The sequence below is a fragment of the Tachysurus fulvidraco genome, chromosome 22, assembly GCF_022655615.1.
Source record: "Tachysurus fulvidraco isolate hzauxx_2018 chromosome 22, HZAU_PFXX_2.0, whole genome shotgun sequence".
Classification (NCBI taxonomy): domain Eukaryota; kingdom Metazoa; phylum Chordata; class Actinopteri; order Siluriformes; family Bagridae; genus Tachysurus; species Tachysurus fulvidraco.
In genome coordinates, this window is record NC_062539.1 from 6504944 (window position 1) to 6525941 (window position 20998).

The 20998-nt window shown below is 40.1% G+C and overlaps 1 protein-coding gene across 2 annotated transcripts in view; it reads left to right on the forward strand.

Moving 5' to 3' along the window:
• The first annotated feature begins 5511 nt into the window (after positions 1-5511).
• The window catches only part of LOC113645218 (CUGBP Elav-like family member 5), a 187209-nt gene continuing 171722 nt past the window's right edge, over positions 5512-20998 (forward strand). Inside the window, exons 1-2 of one of the 2 annotated variants that reach the window (XM_027150709.2) lie at positions 5512-6095; positions 20848-20930. In XM_027150709.2, the coding sequence (XP_027006510.1) occupies positions 5735-6095; positions 20848-20930 (444 nt within the window). In that variant the 5' untranslated portion in view covers positions 5512-5734. The remainder of the gene's footprint in view (positions 6096-20847; positions 20931-20998) is intronic. The other variant, XM_027150710.2, reaches the window with a different exon arrangement.

Genomic DNA, 20998 nt, shown 5'->3' on the forward strand with positions numbered 1-20998 from the left:
GGAGCTATCGGAAGGGAAAGCACTAAGCAGTGAGTCCATTTCTTCCAGAAAGTAATGATTTGGGTTGCCTCACATATTACCTAGTTAGTGGACAAATTAATGGCTTTAATGATTTTAAGAAAAATTAAGTTGTTACCTGCACATTGATACTATGAATAGATTTCTTATTAACATAGTCTCCCTCATTTATTGGTGGAGCTTTGATAGGAATGTGAGTGCCATCAATGCACCCAATTACATTTGGAAACCCTGAAACAGAAAGTTATGGAAGTATGAAGTGTATGTGCGCATAATGAATACATGTATAGATATAAATAATATGACTAAATATTAAATATGTGTCATAGATTTTACTAAAAGGACAAACCTGCCACTCTGTGGAATTCGTCTTTAATAACAAGCAGCGGTTCATGGCCAGGGAACTGCACAAACGTGGGTAAGAACCAGTGTTGTATAAAGTACTAGAAAGCAATACTTGAGTAAAAGTACAAGTATTGTACTAGAAAAAGACTTTGGTAGAAGTGAAAGTCACCTTTTAGAATATTACTCAACTAAAAGTCTTAAAGTATCTGATATTTACTGTACTTAAGTATTGGAAATAAAAGTTAAAAGTAAAATTTCAGTGATTTTCGGTTGGCATAAGAGCAAGGGCGGTTCTATGATTTCATCTTTAGGGGCTTTAGCCCTCAGTGAGAATTTAAAACAAGAAGTTTTATATTATATATTATATGACTACATAGTAAGCCAAAAGTTATGGTATTATTAAATGGCAAAAGTGGACACCAAAATTTTATGCATGATGTAATGATGCCAGTCTTGAATCTAATCAATTCATGTCTGTGTGCATTCTCTACAAACAGTGTGTCCAATGAATGCAGTCATTAATATAAAAATATTCACAATACAAAGACCAAATCAATAAATGTTATTTTTATTTAGTATTGCTTTTGCATTAATATTTTGTTTGTGCTATTACTACTCTGGTAATAAGAATAGTGACATTTCACTGCTTTTGGTTGCTTTTTGTTGCCGCCGTTATACTGTAGATAAATGCCTCCAGCTCTGACTGCGCGTGCACGCTGCGCGTGTCTGCTTCTCCGTAAAGCGTGTGGACGTGCAGTGACAATCTAGGAGCAGTGATTCGCCAAACCTCCCTTATTGCAGTCGCACACATGTCTTATGATTTTCTTTTGTAGTAACGAGTAACGAAGGTGCTTAGTGGAAATATAACGGAGTAAAAGTATACATTTTATCTAGGAAATGTAGTGGAGTAAAAGTGAGAGTTGACATAAATTTAAATAGCGAAGTAAAGTACAGATACGTGACATTTTTACTTAAGTACAGTAACGAAGTATTTTTACTTCGTTACAACACTGGTAAGAACTGTTTAAGTGCCAGACATACTGTACGAACGGCTCTACACACAGTTGCCTTTCCCACATGCTCTGAATCGCCCACACTGACTGTACAAAAAATGGCCAGACGCAAAAAAAACCTAAAACCGCGGTTTGTCACATTTACGATATGCGGTTTTAAAAGACGTGTTAAATAAACTAACGAATCTTTTGAAAAACGATAACGCTCTTTCAAATATTCATTAGGGTATGCAAACACATCAATACGCCTCTTATAAACCTCTCCCGACGAAAAAGAAACTCGTATAATTTGTGCCTCTCTACGTGCACAGGATCCTCATCAAAAGGGCACGCCATGCTCACCAACCTTCTGCAACGAAGTTACACTGAAACATCAATCAATCAATCAATCAATCAATCAATCAATCAATCAATCAATCAATCAATCAATCAAATTTTATTTATAGAGCACCTTACAACAGCCAAAAGGAGCACAAGGTGCTTTCCAGTAAAACAACAATAAAAAACAAAATAAATAGAATCAATAAGAACACAATGAAACATAAAATAGCAGTTGAAACCGGGTCTACGCGTTAAAAGCTTGTATGAATAGGTATGTCTTCAACTGTGATTTAAAAACACTCAGCACAGTGATGGATTGTAAATGTGCTGGAAGTGCATTCCACAGCTTTGGTCCCTTGATGGCAAATGACCGGCCTCCAAACTTTTCATAATCGTATTTGGGAATGACCAGAGAGGTATATCCAGAGGAGCGGAGAGATCTGGCTGGTTGGTAGACCTTTATTAATTCTGTGAGATAGGCTGGGGCCAGACCATTGATGGCCTTGAACACACAGAGAAGGACCTTATACTCCACCCTAAACCGCACCGGAAGCCAGTGAAGCGAGTGGAGGACAGGGGTGATGTGTGAGAGTTTGGAGGTGTTGAAGAGAAGACGTGCTGCCGCGTTTTGTACTATTTGAAGCCGATTGAGAAGTGATTGATTAAGTCCAGTGTAGAGAGCATTACAGTAGTCAATCCTTGAGCTGATGAAGGCATGTATAGCTTTTTCAAGGTCAACTTGAGACAAGAATGATTTTACCTTGCTGAGTAGTCTTAGCTGATAAAAGCTCGCCTTCACTACTGCACTGATTTGCTTGTCGAAGTGCATACTCTTGTCAAAAATAACACCCAGGTTACGCACGGTAGGAGCAAACTGAGGTGTTAGAGAACCAAAAGTAAGAGAACTGCTGGATGAATCTGGGCTAAACAGGATGTACTCAGTCTTTTCTTTATTCTGATGAAGGAAGTTCTGGGAAAGCCACTGTTTGATATCCTGAAGGCAATTATGGAGCGGGTCCAATGCAGAACGATTACTCAGAGTCACAGGAAGATAGATCTGGAGGTCGTCAGCATAGAAATGAAATTGAACATTGTGATTGGAGATGAGTGGCCCAAGTGGCAGCATGTAGAGTGAGAACAGAGTAGGACCAAGAATAGATCCTTGAGGCACACCAGATGATAGAGGAGCAACCGAGGAAGAATAGTCATTAAGCATTACTGAAAAGGTTCTGTTAGTGAGGTATGATGAGAACCAATTTAGCACCGCACCCTGCAGACCAACAACATGTTGGAGACGAGAGATGAGGATGGCATGATCCACGCAGCGGTTAGGTCCAGTAATACCAAAACCACAGAGCTTTTCCCATCCAGGGCTCTAAGAATGTCATTATGGACCCTGAATAGTGCTGTTCAGTGCTATTTCTTGACCTGAAACCGGACTGAAATGCCGTGCAGTTGAAGGTGAGACTGCAGCTGTGCGGAAACAAGCTTCTCCATCAACTTAGACAGAAATGACAGGTTAGATATAGGACGGAAATTGGAGAATATGGAAGGATCAAGGTTGGGTTTCTTGAGCAGTGGTCTCACAATAGCGTGTTTGAGAGCAGCGGGAACAGTACCCACCCTAAAACAGCTGTTTATGAAGGGGACAAGGATGGGACCTATGATGTCAACCGTCTCCTTCAAAATCCTGGTAGGAACAGCGTCTAGGGGGCAGGTGGTAGGCTTCAACTCGTGGACAGCTTTTTTCAGGTCCGCCAGAGTAACTGCATCAAAGTTCTCTAGCACACATTGCGTCGCATGAGTGGACATGGCAACAGTGGGGACTTGTGTAATGGTTTGCCTAACAAACAAAACCTTGTCCAAAAAATGTTGCTTGAATGCGTTGCATATGTTTACAGATACGTCATTCAATGCGACAGACACCGGATTTATAACAGAATTGATAGTGCTGAATAAAATTCCAGGGCGGTGGCTATTGTTATTGATGAGAGCAGAAAGGTACTGTCCTTTAGCTTCCTTCAGTGCACTCTGATAGGTGGCAAGACTGTCTCTAAACTGTCTCTCTCGAGCAGGTTATCTTCAGAGAGTCAGTTGCTATGCTTACATACATACCCAGAAAGTTTGGAAGTAACGAGTGGAACCGAAAGTTGATGTTATCCACGAACTTACCCTTAAACATACCCAGGTATGTCACATAACCTGCTTTCTGGAATACCCCCCTGGTTGTATTAACCCCCAGACCCTAACAAAACAAAACAAAACAAAACAAAACAAATGTTGATGTGAAAAGGTGTTGGCCCCTTCCTGAATTTTTTATTTTTTGCATGTGTCACACTTTAATGTTTCAGATCATCAAACTAATTTAAATATTAGTCAAAGATAACAAGTAAACATGCAGTTTTTACATGAAGGTTTTTATTATTAAGGGAAAACAAAATCCAAACCTATATGGCCCTGTATGAAAAAGTGTTTGCCCCTAAACCTAATAACTGGTTGGTCCACCCTTAGCAGCAAGAACTGCAATGACCTGTGGAGGAATTTTGGTCCACTCATCTTTGCAGAATTGTTGTAATTCTGCCACATTGCAGGGCTTTCGAGCATGAAAGTGTTTTTAAAGTCATGCTACAGCATCTCAATGGGATTCAGGTTAGGACTTTGACTGGGCCACTCCAAAGTCTTCATTTTGGTTTTATTCAGCCATTCATAGGTGGACTTCCTGGTGTGTTTTGGATCATTGTCCTGCTGTAGAACCCACGTTCGCTTCAGCTTGAGGTCACGAACAGATGGCTGCAGATTGTCCTTCAGGATTTTTTAGTTGACAGTAGACTTCATGGTTCTATTTATCACAACAAGTCTTTAGGTTCCTGGAGCAGCAAAACAGCCCCTGAGCATCATACTACCACCACCATATTTTACTGTTAGTATAATGTTATTTTTCTGAAATGCAGGGTTACTTTTACACCAGATGTAATTGGACGCACACATCTTCCAAAAAGTTCAACTTTTGTCTCATAAATCGACAGAGTATTGTAGTGTTTATTTTGATTTACAGTTTTCTATTAATTTGCAGTGTTTGTATTATTTAACAAAGCTTATACTGATTTACAATAATTGTATTAATTACCCCCCTCAGACCCTGTGTGTGTGTGTGTGTGTGTGTGTGTGTGTGTGTGTGTGTGTGTGTGTGTGTGTGTGTGTGTAGTTTAATTGTTTGTATTGATTTAAACTGTTTGTATTAATTAACAGTGTGTGTTTTGATTTATAGTGTTTGTATTGATTCACAGTGCTTATTGATTTGCAGTTATAATACAGATTAGAAGGAATACTGCTATGGTGGTGATAACATTTTATTGGGATGTTTGGATTCCTTTAGAGTACAGGGTTCCTGTTTCTGGCGTAGTTTTTAAGAGCTTTCTTTGTAGAATTTTCCTTTCTCTAATACACACACAGCTCACACTGTTTTAGCTAATCAGTCTAATTAGTTGTGTTATAGCAGGAAAACACTTAAATGTGCAAGGCATTTCTTCAGGACCAGAGCTGGGAACCATGATGGAGGAGATGATGGAGGAGATTACTATCAATTAGCTGTTATTGTTATTATAGCTGTAGACCTATTGGTTGGTCATTTGAAATAAAAACAGTTTAATGATTATTAGTAATGAAAGGAAAAACAATATTACACAGTGTCCAGCAGGGGGTAGAAGAGAGCCGTGTGATGAGTTGGTGTCCCGTGTTGTTCACATTCCCCCTCCATCATTTTACGGAGGCCGCGAGCGCGACATGTCTCGAATAAAAAAAAAAAAAGTAAGTGCGCCCTCGCTTCCATGTGAGCGCTCACTACTGTCGTGTCCCGGCGCTCGCGCACGCGCGGACGTCTAAGTGTGTGTGTATGTGTGTGTATGTGTGCGTACTAGCCCGCCCCCGCGCGTGTGTGTGTTGTGTGCGCGTGTGTATGTTGTTATTATTATCCTCCCGCCTGCCCGCGCCTCTCCTCTCCGCTCCGCTCCGCTTGTCTCCGGCGCGCTCGGCTCAGAATGGCCAGATTCACGCAGAGTGAAGTGAGGCGGCAGCATCAGCAGCATCAGCAGCAGCATCAGACTCCCCCGCAGCCCGCCCACGCCAGCGCGCTCCTCGGCGCGTCACCCGCACCACTGTCAGCAGCCCCGAGCCCACAGCACGCGCACCTCGCGCTCCCCAAGCCCATGAGCGGCCCCGAGTCCGGCTCCGTGATCCACGCCGACGCCGGCGCCATGAAGGACCAGGACGCCATCAAGCTCTTCGTGGGCCAAATTCCACGCAACCTGGAGGAGAAGGACCTCAAACCGTTGTTCGAACAGTTCGGAAAGATCCACGAGCTCACCGTGCTGAAGGACCGATACACCGGCATGCACAAAGGTACAGCGTTTTAACTCTCCCTTACACACTTTGTGCTCGCGGCTGTTTAGGTTCCAAGCGTCTTGATGCTTGATGGTTCTCTATTATTTCTTCCACACTAATAATCGCCTGCTAGTGTTTTGCCATTAATCGAGCAATTCTGTCCTAGACAATAACCAGAATGATAAACAACAAAGGCAACATTTGTTGATGCCAAACAACACGACAATCACAATTACGCTTCTTCGTGCACCAAAAACAAACTGGTTTTGTTTTCTTATTTATTTATTTATTTATTTATTTATTTATTTTTATATATAGAAAAGACAACAAGGTGTCACGGAACAACCCACAGCAGGTGGACATGCTGCATGCTGGGGTCACTCCCACTTGTTTATTGCACGGTTTGTGCTCGCGCGCGCAGAAGTAGGGCATCCTAAAAAAAAATAAACGGCGCGCGTGTGTTGCGCCCTGAATGATGTTAATGTTAACGTTGACTTTACGTTATCAAACCGTTCCTTCTACTACACCGATAGTAAACTCTTTATGTGAGACGCTAAAATATCCAAAAGCATTATTTATTTGAGCAACAGCAAAAATGCTATTTAGGTCTGTTACAGATTCTTTTTTTTTTTTTTTTTTTACAAAAACAACCACGACTGAAAAGAGGATTCGTTTATCAATAACCTAATCGGTAAGTTTATTTAAATCGGTATTTTTTCTTTTATTAAACTAAAATAAAAATGTCGGAGTGACGATTTACGCAAGTTGATATTGCGCAGCTCTAATTCTCGGCACTGCGCGTGAGTGCACGCGCGCGTTTTGCGTCCGACTTGCACGCGCCACTGCTCAGGACAAATAAAGTTCATGCTCATGGAGCTTTAAAAAACTAAAAAGTTTTTTGTGCTCCATCACAAAACATAAACGAGCTTAGCATAAAACGCATATGATAGAATTTAGTCTAGATAGTTTATTAGGCCTTTTGTTTATACACGTGTTTTCAGTTAAAATGCAGGTAAAACGTCATATACAGCTCTCTCTCTCTCTCTCTCTCTCTCTCTCTCTCTCTCTCTCTCTCTCTCTCTCTCTCTCTCTCTCTCTCTCTCTCTCACACACACACACACACACACACACACACACACACACACACACAGTTTGTACCTGTAGTAGATTTAGTCTGGCAGAATGAATCTTTCTTTCTTTTTGTCTCTATGACACACACACACACACACACACACACACACACACACACACACACACACACACACTGCTGCTGCTTCAGTCTGTCTCAGGGCTTAATTGTTACATTAGTGTTCAACTAACATTGATTTACAATTTTGGGACGGCATGTTACAGAACACAAAATCAATAGAATAGTAGTGAGACCGGGTTAGTTACAGAGCATGATACTGTGTGTGTACGTGTGTGTGTCTGAGGGAGAGAGACAGAGATTGGGCAGCACACTGTAGGACACAAGAGACAACTCTTGATTTAATATATAAGGAAATCTATTTATAGCACATCACCGCTGTATTCTCGAATCCGACTGGTCAGAAGATGCTGATTAACACGTTCCTGTTAATGTGCTGTTTCAGATACTCTACAGTATTGTTTCCATAGTAACAACTCATTCATTGAGGTTTGTATGGTGGAAACTCCACACAGGTCAATCCTAAGCAGATTTCAAATTGTGCTGTTTTTTAACACTAACATTCAAAACATCTAATAAAAGACAAAGGCAAGTTTTTAGTGAATAATCATTAACTTTAAAAGAGATGAAAGCGAGAGCTGAGGGATGAAGCCACAGTTTATAGCTCCTGGAACAACAGGAATGAATTCGTATCATGGACATGCCATGATGTTACGATGTTAAATGTGATTACAATCCAATAAAAAGTACCACATGCCTTTTTTTAGTACTCGAAACTCTCGAAATTTTGCCGTGTTCATCATAATGTGAAAAACATTTTGGCGAATGTACACGATCTTCAGGGCTAACCTTGATATTCTCATGATACTAATCATTTGTTGCTTTTATTTGTTCCTACTTATAACTGGTGTGCAAATAATAATAATAATAATAATAATAATAATAATAATAATAATAATAAAAAAGATGCAGATTTTATGGGGTAAAGATAAATGCTGTAAATATTTTCCCCCCATCAAATTACTTTCAATGTAGGAAATAACACATACAAATGTCCGTTCAGAAAATACTTCTGTAGATTGAATTTTATCCGTATGGCGCTTTTAACAATGGACATTGTCGCAAAGTGGCTTCACAGGAACATGAAACTTCAAAATAAGAATCATAAAGTTTGAAATTTAAAATTTAGATTCTACATGAGCAAGCCAAAGGTGATGAGGAAGAAACCTTGAAAGGAACCAGATTCGAAAGGAAACCTCATCCTCATCTGGATGACACCAAAGAGTGCAATTACAAATAATTACCTTTTTAATAACTGTACTTTATGTTCCAAATCGGATCTGATCGTATTTAAGCTTGTGTCAGTATCAGTAATGCCAATATTCAGGATTGGAATCCTACTAAAAGTGATTAATATGGCTGTGGACAATCCATATTGAACACTTGAATAATTGTGTATTGTTTCACAAACCCACTGTTGCCAGAAAGTAAAGAGTATTAGTTTTGTGCATGAAGGGAAACAGAGAATGATGAATAGGTGTAGAATAAGTGGCACATTCCTGCTAAAAGCCGCCGCCTAGAGCGGCACAACAGCGATTCCCTGTTTCTCCATGCCCGATTTACTTTTACTTTTAACCATAAGTCATCATTCGCTCTTGGTCTGGATTACACTCACTATCTTTCTCCCTCTTTCTCTCTCTCATACACAGTTCTCTCCGAATCGTTTGCGAGCATTTGACTTAGGTAGGAGGTCGTTTCCAACACACTGTCTCCGTATCCGAAAGCATCTCTCTTCAATCCATCATTCAGTTTTGCATTAACAGCGTTCTGGGTTCAGGTACTGGTCGAGGACGGGAGCGTCCATCATCCTGAAGTAATCGTGGGCTCAGGGACTCAAAGAGCTGCTTCTAAATATTGTAATAAGCAACAGGATTCTCTCGTGAAAGATGAAACGCATCAGCGAGACGTGACAAGAGCTCGCGCCTATTCACACAAGTGTTCACATGCAAGAATACACTGGGCCAGGCTAAAATTTATTATGCATTAGATTTTCATTTCATTTCATTTCCTTTCATTCACATGCATTAGATGCTGGGAGGCCACTACAGTGTGTTCTGGTGTGGAAAGGAAGTGCAGAAACAGGAGCAAGCATTCACTTTGAATGTATCATTCAACTAAAGAGGCATAACCAGTGTCTGTCAGCTTCAGGAGGCGTGGCTTCTGTGTCTGTCACTTCCAGGAAATGAGACCTGTCCTCTGTCCCAGTCAGTCTAGCAGAGTTGTATTCAGTAGTCTCCTGACTATGTCATTCTGAGTCACTATAAGTTCTAAAGAAAGAATGAATGGTTATATGTCATGCTCGGTAGAGGAGACATGTCCAGTGCGTCTGTCAGTCTCAGCAGAGGAGGCATGTCCGCTGTGTATTTCAGTCTCAGCAGAGAAGACATGTCCACTGTGTCTGTCAGTGTCAGCAGAGGAGACATGTCCACTGTGTCTGTCAGTCTCAGCAGAGGAGGCATGTCCACTGTGTCTGTCAGTGTCAGCAGAGGAGACATGTCCACTCTGTCTGTCAGTCTCATCAGAGGAGACATATCCACTGTGTATGTCAGTCTCAGAAGAGGAGACATGTCCACTGTGTATGTTAGTCTCAGCAGAGGAGACATATTCACTCTGTCAGACTCAACAGAGGAGACATGTCCACTGTGTCTGTCAGTCTCAGCAGAGGAGACATGTCCACTGTGTCTGTCAGTCTCAGCAGAGGAGACATGTCCACTGTGTCTGTCAGTCTCAGCAGAGGAGACATATCTACTGTGTATGTCAGTCTCAGCAGAGGAGACATGTCCACTGTGTCTGTCAGTCTCAGCAGAAGAGACATGTCCACTGTGTCTGTCAGTCTCAGCAGAGGAGACATGTCCACTCTGTCAGTGTCAGAAGAGGAGACATGTCCACTGTGTATGTTAGTCTCATCAGAGGAGACATGTCCTCTGTGTCTGTCAGTCTTAGTGAAATGGGAGTTTCATCTGTGTCATGAGTCTCTTTAAAAGAGACATGTCCTCTGTGCCTGTCTCATTGGACCTTTATCCATATATGACCTTCAGAAAGTAGTCATGCCATTTGTTTCATTTTTTCCTTTGTTATTTTTAACAAAAGCAGAGTTTTTTTTTTTTTTAAATATCAGTCTGTGTTTCTAGGAATCTCATTTTAACAAAATGCGTTCTAAATAAAATATTCTAGTCATCAAAATCTGAAGCGATCTTTGTAATGTAATGTGTTGATTTATGGCTACCGGATGTTTTCTTGCAAGCAGTGTCTAAAAAGTAAAATGAACATCAAACTGTTTGCATAATACTGAATTACATCCTATTGCATCATATTGCGTCGCATCACGTCGAATTGAATCGGTTGGCTGTTCCAGATTTATCTTTCATACATCAGATTGATTATTACGTATCAAATTGTGCATTGTATTGTCTGAGAAGCGTAGATACACACCATCAGTGATAAATGTTATGCGTTTTATTGGTTTGGAAAATCTCTGTCGTAGATGCGCGGAAAATCAGCCTGCTGTTTGCAGTGATTCGAAAATGGAATCTGTCAGGCTTCATCTTCAGCACGTCTGCGTGTGTGTCTGCACATTCGACAAACCTCACAGCTGGAAATAAGCTTATTCTTCATGTGTTGATGATTTTGCTTCTTAAATGTGACCTCTAGTAAAAGGAAAATAGTCAATTGCCTAAATATCCAAATAAGCATTGAAGGATTTTCATTTTCATTGAAGACCAATGATCATGTTAAATAAACGCCCGAGTAACACCAACGAAAGTATTTCAAACAACCTGATAGGGCTTTAGAAATGAGTTTAAATGAATTGGATTCTGGAGAAGAAAAGGCTTTTGTACTCTGACAAACTCTAATGGATTTCATTTGCATGTCAATTCGGGTCTTCGAATTTGTAACCCGATTTTCTTCCAATTTAGTCGTTTGCAAATTTCCACTTCATTATCCAGGTCTCCTCCTATTGCATAACAGCTGCTAGTGCAGGACAATCAGGGCTAAGACATGCTTCTTTAGACCCACGGGATGCCAAATATTATTAGGGCCCGAGCACCGACTGGTGCGAAGCCCTATTGTTTTTGCTCGGGTCTATTATTTATTTATTTGTTTATTTATTTTTTTGTTTGTTTGTTTATTTATTTGTTTTTATTTTTTTGCACGCATTGGCCAATTGGGGTCCCTTAACATGCTCGAAAACTCTTGAAATTTGGCACACACGTCAGAGTCGGGCGACGCTAGGCTTGGGCAAAGGCTGGAATACTGGCGTGGCAGGGGGGCTCTGTAGCGCCCCCTGTAATGCAAAAACAAACATTCGTGCACATATCGGGCAATTATGTACGCACATGTATGAGAGTTGGTACGCATATAGATCTCATCGACCCGAACAACCTTCATGCTCTAAACTATGAGCCTCCGCCCAACAGGAAGTCGGCCATTTTGGATTATTTCATAATTGCATTTTAAGTAGTCCTCCTAGGACATTCATGCGATTGACACCAAACGTGGTGAACATGATGCCGAGACGTTGCACTTGCTAAATTCCAAAGGGATTTTTGATATCTCGAACGGTGCTGCCATGGCGTGGCGACTAAGTCATGGCGAATTCAGAGAAACAGGAAGTGTCTTCTATCTAAGCCAAAAAATGTCTTATTGTGATGACACGCGGTGTGTATGTTCGGCCAAGACTTCCGATCACATCGATGTGCTTATTGGGAGTCCCGGGTATAGCCCCACCAACAGGCCCCAGGAAGTGTGTCAGTCACAAAGGTGGATTTTTTCACCGTTGTATGCAATGTACTTTTAAATACTCCTCCTAGACGACTCATGCGATTGAATCTAATGCAAAATTGCGAAGGGATTTTTGATATCTCAAACACGGTTGCCATGGCATCGTGTCAAATTGACTTATATTTCAGGCATATTTAAGGCTTTTGGCATGCTTAGATTAACTTGAAATTTGACACATACATCACATTCGTGAGCTGTTGTGTGGACAAAAAGGTCAGACAAAGGTGTGTGTCTTAAGTGGCTCACTAGCGCCCCCGTTTGTCTAAAATGTGGGGTTTCATTTACCTACAGTCCCCAAATGGGTCAGTAACAACATAAAATAGTCCACTGATATTTACCCACTTCATGCACGTGCATTGTTTTCTGGGAGGCACCATATAGCGATAAAAAAACATGCGAGGGCCCGCCATCGCTGCTTGCAGCTATATTTATTATTATTATTATTATTATTATTATTATTATTATTATTATTATTATTATTATATATTTATTATATTATCGTTATTGTGAGGAAGAGAATGCTAGCTGACATTATTTGTAAACATTTCCATGCAAATGCCAATTTGGCTATAAGAAGCACAGCTAGTTAGGGACTTAGACACTATGTACATAACATCTGCGCGGAACGTCGAGTAACAAAAGCAGCAGTACTGCACTCCATCCACCTTGCGTTTGTATTCAATTCAATTCTATTAAAATTTATTTGTATAGCGCTTTTTACAAGTGACATCGTCTCAAAGCAGCTTTACAAGAACATAAACATAAAACAAAAGGTTATTATAAAAATTATATAAAGATTAATATAATACTAAATTCAAGATCCTTGAAACAACCAATCAAATGCTTGGGTGTGTACTGTAGTTTGTTAGTCCATGCGCCTGACACGGCTAAAGAAGCCTCCACACGGCATCTGGTGTAACATCGTGTTAAACGATGTCTCTGCGTGTAGCACACTAAGGCTTTTAAGCTCTGTTGGACTATAGCATCAATCTTCTAACGATGAATTTAGCAACTTATATATACTTTTATTTATTTCTAGTTTTTGTTTAAGTAAAAGCCCAATGTTTTCCAAAGTACAGGATGTTTCTCTACTAATAAGATTTATATACTGTATTTGAAGCAACCTCCCTAACATAGAAATGTTTATTACGTTATGACATGAGCCTGGTAAAGCGATCTTTTATGAATTTCCCAATGGGACTTTAAGCTAGACTATGAATAGACCTTAATGCTGGTTGTACTGCATTAGAATATATGAAACCATTTGTCAGAAGGAAGTAAAGCAAACCATAAATCACACCTTTGTGGCCTCTCGCTCTCTCTTTTTTTAATTGTTATTAGTTCATCATTCCACCACAGGATCACTGACGCGGTACTTCATTACTGAGTAACGAGTCCGGCTAATTTATGGCACAGAGCGTTATTATTGCTTATGATAATAATCAATGACATACTTTTGTTTTTAAAGGTAGGGGATGGATTTCTGTAGTAGTAAGAACAATTTTTCTTATCATTATTGTTGTTATTATTATTGTTGTTGCGGGACATCTAAGCACCGTGACTACACGATGACACACAAGTTTGCACTTTTCAAGACTTCAGGGGAAAAAAACAAACTTGAAATCAGCCGAATATTTAAATGAATACTGAATATAGAACCGACAGGCTGATACAAAGCTTTTAGATAATGTTGTTCAGGTCAAAAACACACACGCTTCCTCCTGGGACATGGAAAGTGCAGCTAATCAGAAAACACGAGCGAGGTGTATAGTGAGATAGCACTGTGTTTTGTTGCGTTAAAAGCTGTAATCCCCGAAAAACAGAAAAACGGAAGCTGAGAATGATAAATGAGAAACACTGAGCCTTATTTGCATTAGGATTCATATTTATGTCAGCGCTGGGTGTTCTTCAGGATCAGTATTTGAAAGGTATGCTTTAAGCATAATAACATCATGTACGTGAGGTCATTTGTATTGTAGTTCAGGTATTACCTTTTCTCCTGTAGTCGCCTCCATAAATCATTGCATGAGAGAGCAATACAAATGACTTGTGCCACATTGTGTTTACCTGCACGTGGAGTTTTCCCTGTGCTGGAGAGCTGGAGTTTGCTATAAATATCGAAAAGCGGGCCCAGGTGTGCAGTTTTAATGCCTAAGTGTGGTAACCCCTTTTTATTAAAAGGCATTCTTTGTGTGTGTGTGTGTGTGTGTGTGTGTGTGTGTGTGTGTGTGTGTGTGTGTGTGTGTGTGAGTGTGAGTGTATGGGTGGGTGGGTGGGGAGATGAGAGAGAGAAAGAAAGAGGGAGTGATTAGTTCTACATGGGGTGGTCTGTGCACTCCTGACACACAGCTTTGCTCCGAGGGCCGAGGTTGGGCAGATCTGAATGCGACTGACTTAATTAAGGTTTACAGGTTCCACTAGACTAGAGCACATATAATGACACTCATTACAAGGCAATTATGCAGCAGCCGGGTGAGCTTTGTGGCTGGAACAATGAGACAGGACGGCAAAGAAGCCCTGAAAAGAAGCCCTTCTCTAGGGTACTGCTGATACGTACGTTATCAAAATCTAAGGGTTTTTTTGTTCAGGTGTCAAGATCCTGATCATTCTGTAAAGCTGAAGCGTTCAACCTTTGAGATTTTTATCTCACGGTTTCTTATTAAAAGTCCCACAATATCATAAGGCATCGTATTTTAGTCGCTCTACTTTGAAGTCATCAGTAGGTGTTCCTTCTACTGGTTGCCATAGTAATAACGTTTATCAGTAGGTAGGGTAAATATCATTCAACAATAAATCGGTTTCCTACCACTTAAATGAAACATTCCGGGGGAAATTTTGTGTTCGTATATAAAAATTGACCTGATTTTATATGCACCATATCATATGAGACGAAGGTGAAGCTTTTTTCCCCACAGCTTTCCCACATGCAATCTTCTGACAACACTAGTCACTCCACCTTCAACTGATGGGAAACAAATTATTATTATTTTGTACCCAACATGGTGGCGTGGCGGTGCTGAGGGTAGTCTTGAGTCGATCTCGAGGTCACTCGCTGTGTGGAATTTTAGGGCATTGTGTGTGGTGCTTTATGGTCCATCCATGGTGTCTTCCTGCTTCATGTCCAGTATTGCTGGGATTCAGATCTCTGATCAGGATAAAGTGTTTACAGAAGAATGAATCAATTGAACGAATGAACCAATCGAATGAATCAAATTATTGAATTAATAAAATGAACCGAATCAATCAATTGAATGAATGAACGAATGAATAAATGAATGATTGGATTGTGCATCAGAACTGACAAGTACATCATAAACCACCAGGAATATATTAGTCTGGCTTTGTATTTGTCTTTGAAACTTTTCTATACATGTCGAAGGCACTTGGCTGAAGCGGGAAGTAACAGACACCAGATATTTTGGTTATATCTGACTTTGTATTAGATTTGTTTTTTATGTATTTATTCCAATCATATTCTCATCTCATTAAAAACAATCCCAAAATATTTAGCTTGTGTCTTTAAAAGATTTTTAATTTGGTGAAATATTCTAGGGGGAAGAATTACGAGCATAGGGACTAAAGGCTGATGGGTGATCAGTTCAGTGGAGAAGTGAACCGAGTTACTCGTCCCCTTCATTGTGTGAGTGTGCTCTAGAACAAGAGCCGCCAGCCTCGGGAAATAAAACTAGAAGTATCGAGGAGAGACAGAGCGAGACAGAGAGAGTAGAGGAGTGTGTTATGAGCGAGAGAAAGAGTCTGTGATTTCTGGCTAGTGTGAGCAGCGTCTGTGCCGATTTGCCGTTAGTCCCTGACTGACACACTGCTACAGACCACTGCAGCCTGTGTTCACCATCACCACTGCTCTCAGCCTCGCTTCTCGCCCTGACTAGTTAGTAGTTAGTACTGTACTGACTGCTGGACATACAGAACCTGACTTCAACCAGTGACCTTTCTGTCTTTTAAAAGAAAATACAAAGAAATAAGAAGGAACAGTGTTTACTCTTACAGGATGCAGTTCTTTTTATATATGTCATTGAAAAGGTATTATGTATCGCATAAAAATAAAAACATGCAAATTTCCATAAACAGGACTATACGTGGATAGAGTTATTTGATTTTAGGTTGTACTCTCTGTGCTGCTCTAATACATAAATAAAGTTGATCCATCTATGCTAGCTCATGTGACGTATTTAATGCTGCGTTCACACATACAGTACAGAAACGTACACAAAGTACAGAAAAGTATATCTTCATTTCCACCTCAGTGAAGTGACAGGATTGAGAAAAGCTGCAAATTCGGTAACTAGCTATGGGAGTAAAGACAGTAGTATCCTTCGTCCCGTACGATACGATACAGATATATCCGCTGCTGAGTCTTACAAACAACAAATCTCCGTCCAGAACGTTTCATTTTAGCAGCTAGAAAACTGTTTATTGTTGAATGCTAGTTTCCCTACCTACTGCTAAATGTTGTTACCATGGCAACCAGTATAAGGCGCACGTACAAACGACTTCTTGGTACAGAGACTTGCGACTCGCAGCGTTAAAATCATTGTGTGTGAACATAGCGTCCTTACATTCTCGTGATCGCAGGAGATTAATCAGCAACGTGGGGCCGGGATGCGAAAGCCGATCCTGTTCCAACAACAATATAAAATTTTGTGTTTTATTCCTCATGTACAACAGACATTTTTCCAATTTTTTTTATCTATTAAAGAATTATGTGATACTTACTATATGATTATAGGTATGGCTAATGTAAAAAGTTAGTTCCTGTTATCGCTTATGTTATAACTTAATTCTTATTATATCTCCGAATGACACCAGCGATTCCTTTCAAAAATGTTTCTATACAGAAATCGTTACTAGGTTCACGATGAAACTTTTTTCTCCATTAATTAACAACACACTAGTCAACGACATTTATTTAGATGTCCAGAGTCAAGTTAACATTTAGGAGACGTCCCTGTATAATATAATATGCTACTATAGAAACGTGTAGTATTCGAGCACGAGCCTAAATAACTTTGAATGTTTCTGTGTTCGAAAATTAACCAACAGCTTCTGAGCTAATTTAAGACTTCCAAAACATTGTGGTTTCATTTTTATTATCTAATAATCATGAACTCTCTCTCTCTATATATATGTATATCTCCTTTTACGTAACCCATACCAGCTACACTGTGTAAACTGCAACTACATATGATGATGATTCACACTTTCTATCAGTACTTTTTCAAGTTTTATTAAAAAAAAAAGCAATTTGATTTATGTGGATATAAGTTATTAAACTGGTCAATTAGGCATATAAATGTAATTTGTGCACGCAGTTGTTTCTAAAGTGAATTTCAGGCGTAGTAAACCACACTGCGGGTGTTAAATGAATTCATTTGCATTGTCACTGACCTGCATTTTGTCCCTAAAAGCACTCAGATACACACTCAATTCAGACTTGACTTCAGATCTCCCGTGTGCATTTTTTAACCCTAAAATTATGGTGAACTTATTTGCACATGCATGTGTTTAACACATGAGGAGATCATCTGGTTAAGCTTGTGCAATAATGTAGCTCTGCATAGGCACTGTTACTGTTACATTGATCACTCCATCAGCCAGTTTCTCTCTCTCTCTCACACACACACACACACACACACACACACACACACACACACACACACACACACACACACACACACACACACACACACATTCACACCACCAGAATAAAAGCGAGAGGGATAAAAACAGCAGGATCGACTGATTCACGTCATGACCATTGGAAATCATTGACGTACGGTCCGTGTAAGGGGGAGGTTTAGAGCTGGAGGGAGCAGAAGTGTTGAAAAGAGGTCGTTAAAGTCTTGACCCGTGCACACCAGGACTCTCTCTCGGGTCCAAACCTCTAGAGGAGACAGTCATATAAAGCAGGAGTGATTGACGGCTCAGATCAATTTATCCATCCACCCCGGAGGCCCCTTTTTCACGCCCTTTCCTCGACCCGTATCACCACCAGGGTCAGCGTGACCTCACCAGAGCCGTGACACGGAATCAGAGGGTGCTCTTGCGATTCCCTGAGGAAATGAAAATTTTAAAAGGCTATATCTACCAGTCTGTGTTTATCTCCAGGATTGAAAAGACAGAGAGATTTGGGATGAAGGCAGTGATCTTCCGCTTCGGCTCAGACCGAGGATGTAAGGTTATTCGGAACTAATACAAAATAAAAGGTTCATTTTAAGGTTTATTTTTGAATGGTTCACAGAGCATCTGAGATTAAAGGTGTACATCAAAAACACAAAAAAATGGAATTTTTTTTCAAGCCGTCAGAGGCGAAGCTTGTCGGACAAACAGTTGACGTGCGGCGTTGCTCGATGTGTACGATTGTTTGTCCTCATTAACTGGTCATTAAATGTTGGTTTTAAATGATTCTGCTCAAAATCAGGAAACAGAAATAGAGCCAGCTGAATTTTAACCTCGGAAGCAGATATCGTATTTTTTCTCATAACTACGACAGCACACATTTCTACTTGAGACGAGTTTTGATCTAAACTGTTGTAGTCGTGGTCGAAGAACTGTCACAAGCAGAATTCACACATCTCACTAGCAGTGCTGCCATTTCCACTTCTCTTTTTCCTCCAGTGTTTTCCACTAGTGCAGGGTACAGAGTGACAGGGTTCATGTTTAATTCAAAAAGAAAAAAAAAAGTAAAACAAAGAACCTTCTAATTTAGGCCACGCCCACTTCAGGCCACACCCACAGAGCCTCAGCTCAGACACTACATCCCAGGACTGACAGAAAAATATTCAGGTGTTTGTATCGACTTTGCATTAAGGCCAACTGGTGACTCACACACACAAATACACACACACACACACACACACACACACACACACACACACACACACACACACACACATTTCTCTAATTTTCTCCAGGCAGTCACGCAACACTATGATCACGCCGGTCAAACATCAAACCTACTTTTGCTTTTCCACTCCTCCACTTTCTCACCCTTTATTTATTGATAGAGTTTCTTTCCTTTTTATCTCATCACAGCCTTTTCAACCTGACTCAAACTCACTTGTGTGCAATTAGGACGGAAAGGAGAAGAGAAAATGATATAGATGTTGTCTTCTCTCTTCATCTTGCTTTATTTTATATGATAATAAATGAATAATTTAGGGCTTGCACTTGTTTTAAAGAAGTGTGTGTGTGTGTGTGTGTGTGTGTGTGTGTGTGTGTGTGTGTGTGTGTGTGTGTGTGTGTGTGTGTGTGTGTGTGTGTGTGTATTCTCACGCTGCCATATGAATATGTGTAGAATATATTATTCCTTTGATATTCCCTGAAAACCTGCTTTAGAATTTTAATTACTTCAAATATTAAGTCTGCCAGTGCATTTGAATATTAATGAGCCTTTAACTTTATACTTATACAGACAGAACAGGGATGCAAAGAAAATCACAGGGGACAATTTCACTGTTTTACAAATTAGATTTCTTTTTTCTATTTATTTATTTATTTATTTATTTATTTATTTATTTATTTATTTATTTATTTGCCATCAATAAATTCAATGATTAAAGACAGGAAATGGATCCACATCAACACTGACCAGGATAAAGTTTAATGCTGGTGAAAATACAAGGCTTAGGATCAGACAGACTTGAAAGAATATCGCTTTCTTAGTGGGAAGACTAGAGCAGTGTGGTATATACTGTATGTCTACAGTTGTAAGACAAAGACAAATTATTTGCTCTGACGAAGCCGTCTTTGCAATGGCTCTGTAGGGTTTTTCCTGTTTAAGTGTTTAGTCATCTTTCCCTGGAGAATTTTAGAACGCTTCATCACCTGATCACATGACTGTGTTGACGGGTGTTTCCTTTGACACTGACGCGCGCACACACACACACACACACACACACACACACACACACACACACACACACACACACACACACACACACACACACATATAAACACACACAGGGGTTTTTTCAGTCCTAAAAACTCTGTGTGTGTGTGTGTGTGTGTGTGTGTGTGTGTGTGTGTGCGATTGCGACTTACAATTGGTTGCCACCCCATCCAGGTTGTCTCCATCTCCCATAGTTTTAGAGGTTCCTCATGATCCAACATATTACAAGACCTGTAGAAAACAGCACTTCTAAAAAAAAATGCTTTCTTTCTTTCTTTCTTTCTTTCTTTCTTTCTTTCTTTCTTTCTTTATTTATTTATTTATTTATTTATTTATTTATTTATTTATTTATTTATTTATTTTTGTCAAGAATCTTACGGACCATGTTTTAAATAATGATAAATTGCTACAAAGAACACATGGCCTTAAATATTTGAATGTAAATAGTATATTATGTAATAATAATCTAATATTTGAATAGTGTTTACACAGTATGAAATTCATTAGGACACTGAGACTGGTTCAACTGCAGAGATCTGTGTGTATGTGTAAAAAATAGGAAAAGAGACAGTGTGTGTGTGTGTGTGTGTGTGTGTGTGTGTGTGTGTGTGTGTGTGTGTGTGTGTGTGTGTGTGTGTGTGTGTGTGTGTGTGTGTGTGTGTGAACACAGTGTATGTGTGACAGAGCAAATGAGTTGGTTTGTGTGTGCAGTGTACAGTGTGTGTGTGTGTACATTTGTGTCAGTGTATGAGTGACAGTATGAGTGAGTTGGTTTGTGTGTGTGTATGTGTGTGTGTGTGTGTGTGTGTGTGTGTGGGCAGTAGTGTGTGGGCATGTGCAGTAATACTTTAATCCTCCTCTCTGTTCTCCAGGCTGCGCGTTCCTCACCTACTGCGCTCGTGAGTCAGCCATCAAAGCCCAGAATGCACTGCACGAACAGAAAACTCTGCCAGGGGTACGTATCTCTTCCTCCCTCTATCTTCCTTTTCTCTCACACACATTCTCTCGCTTTCTCCGCTGACT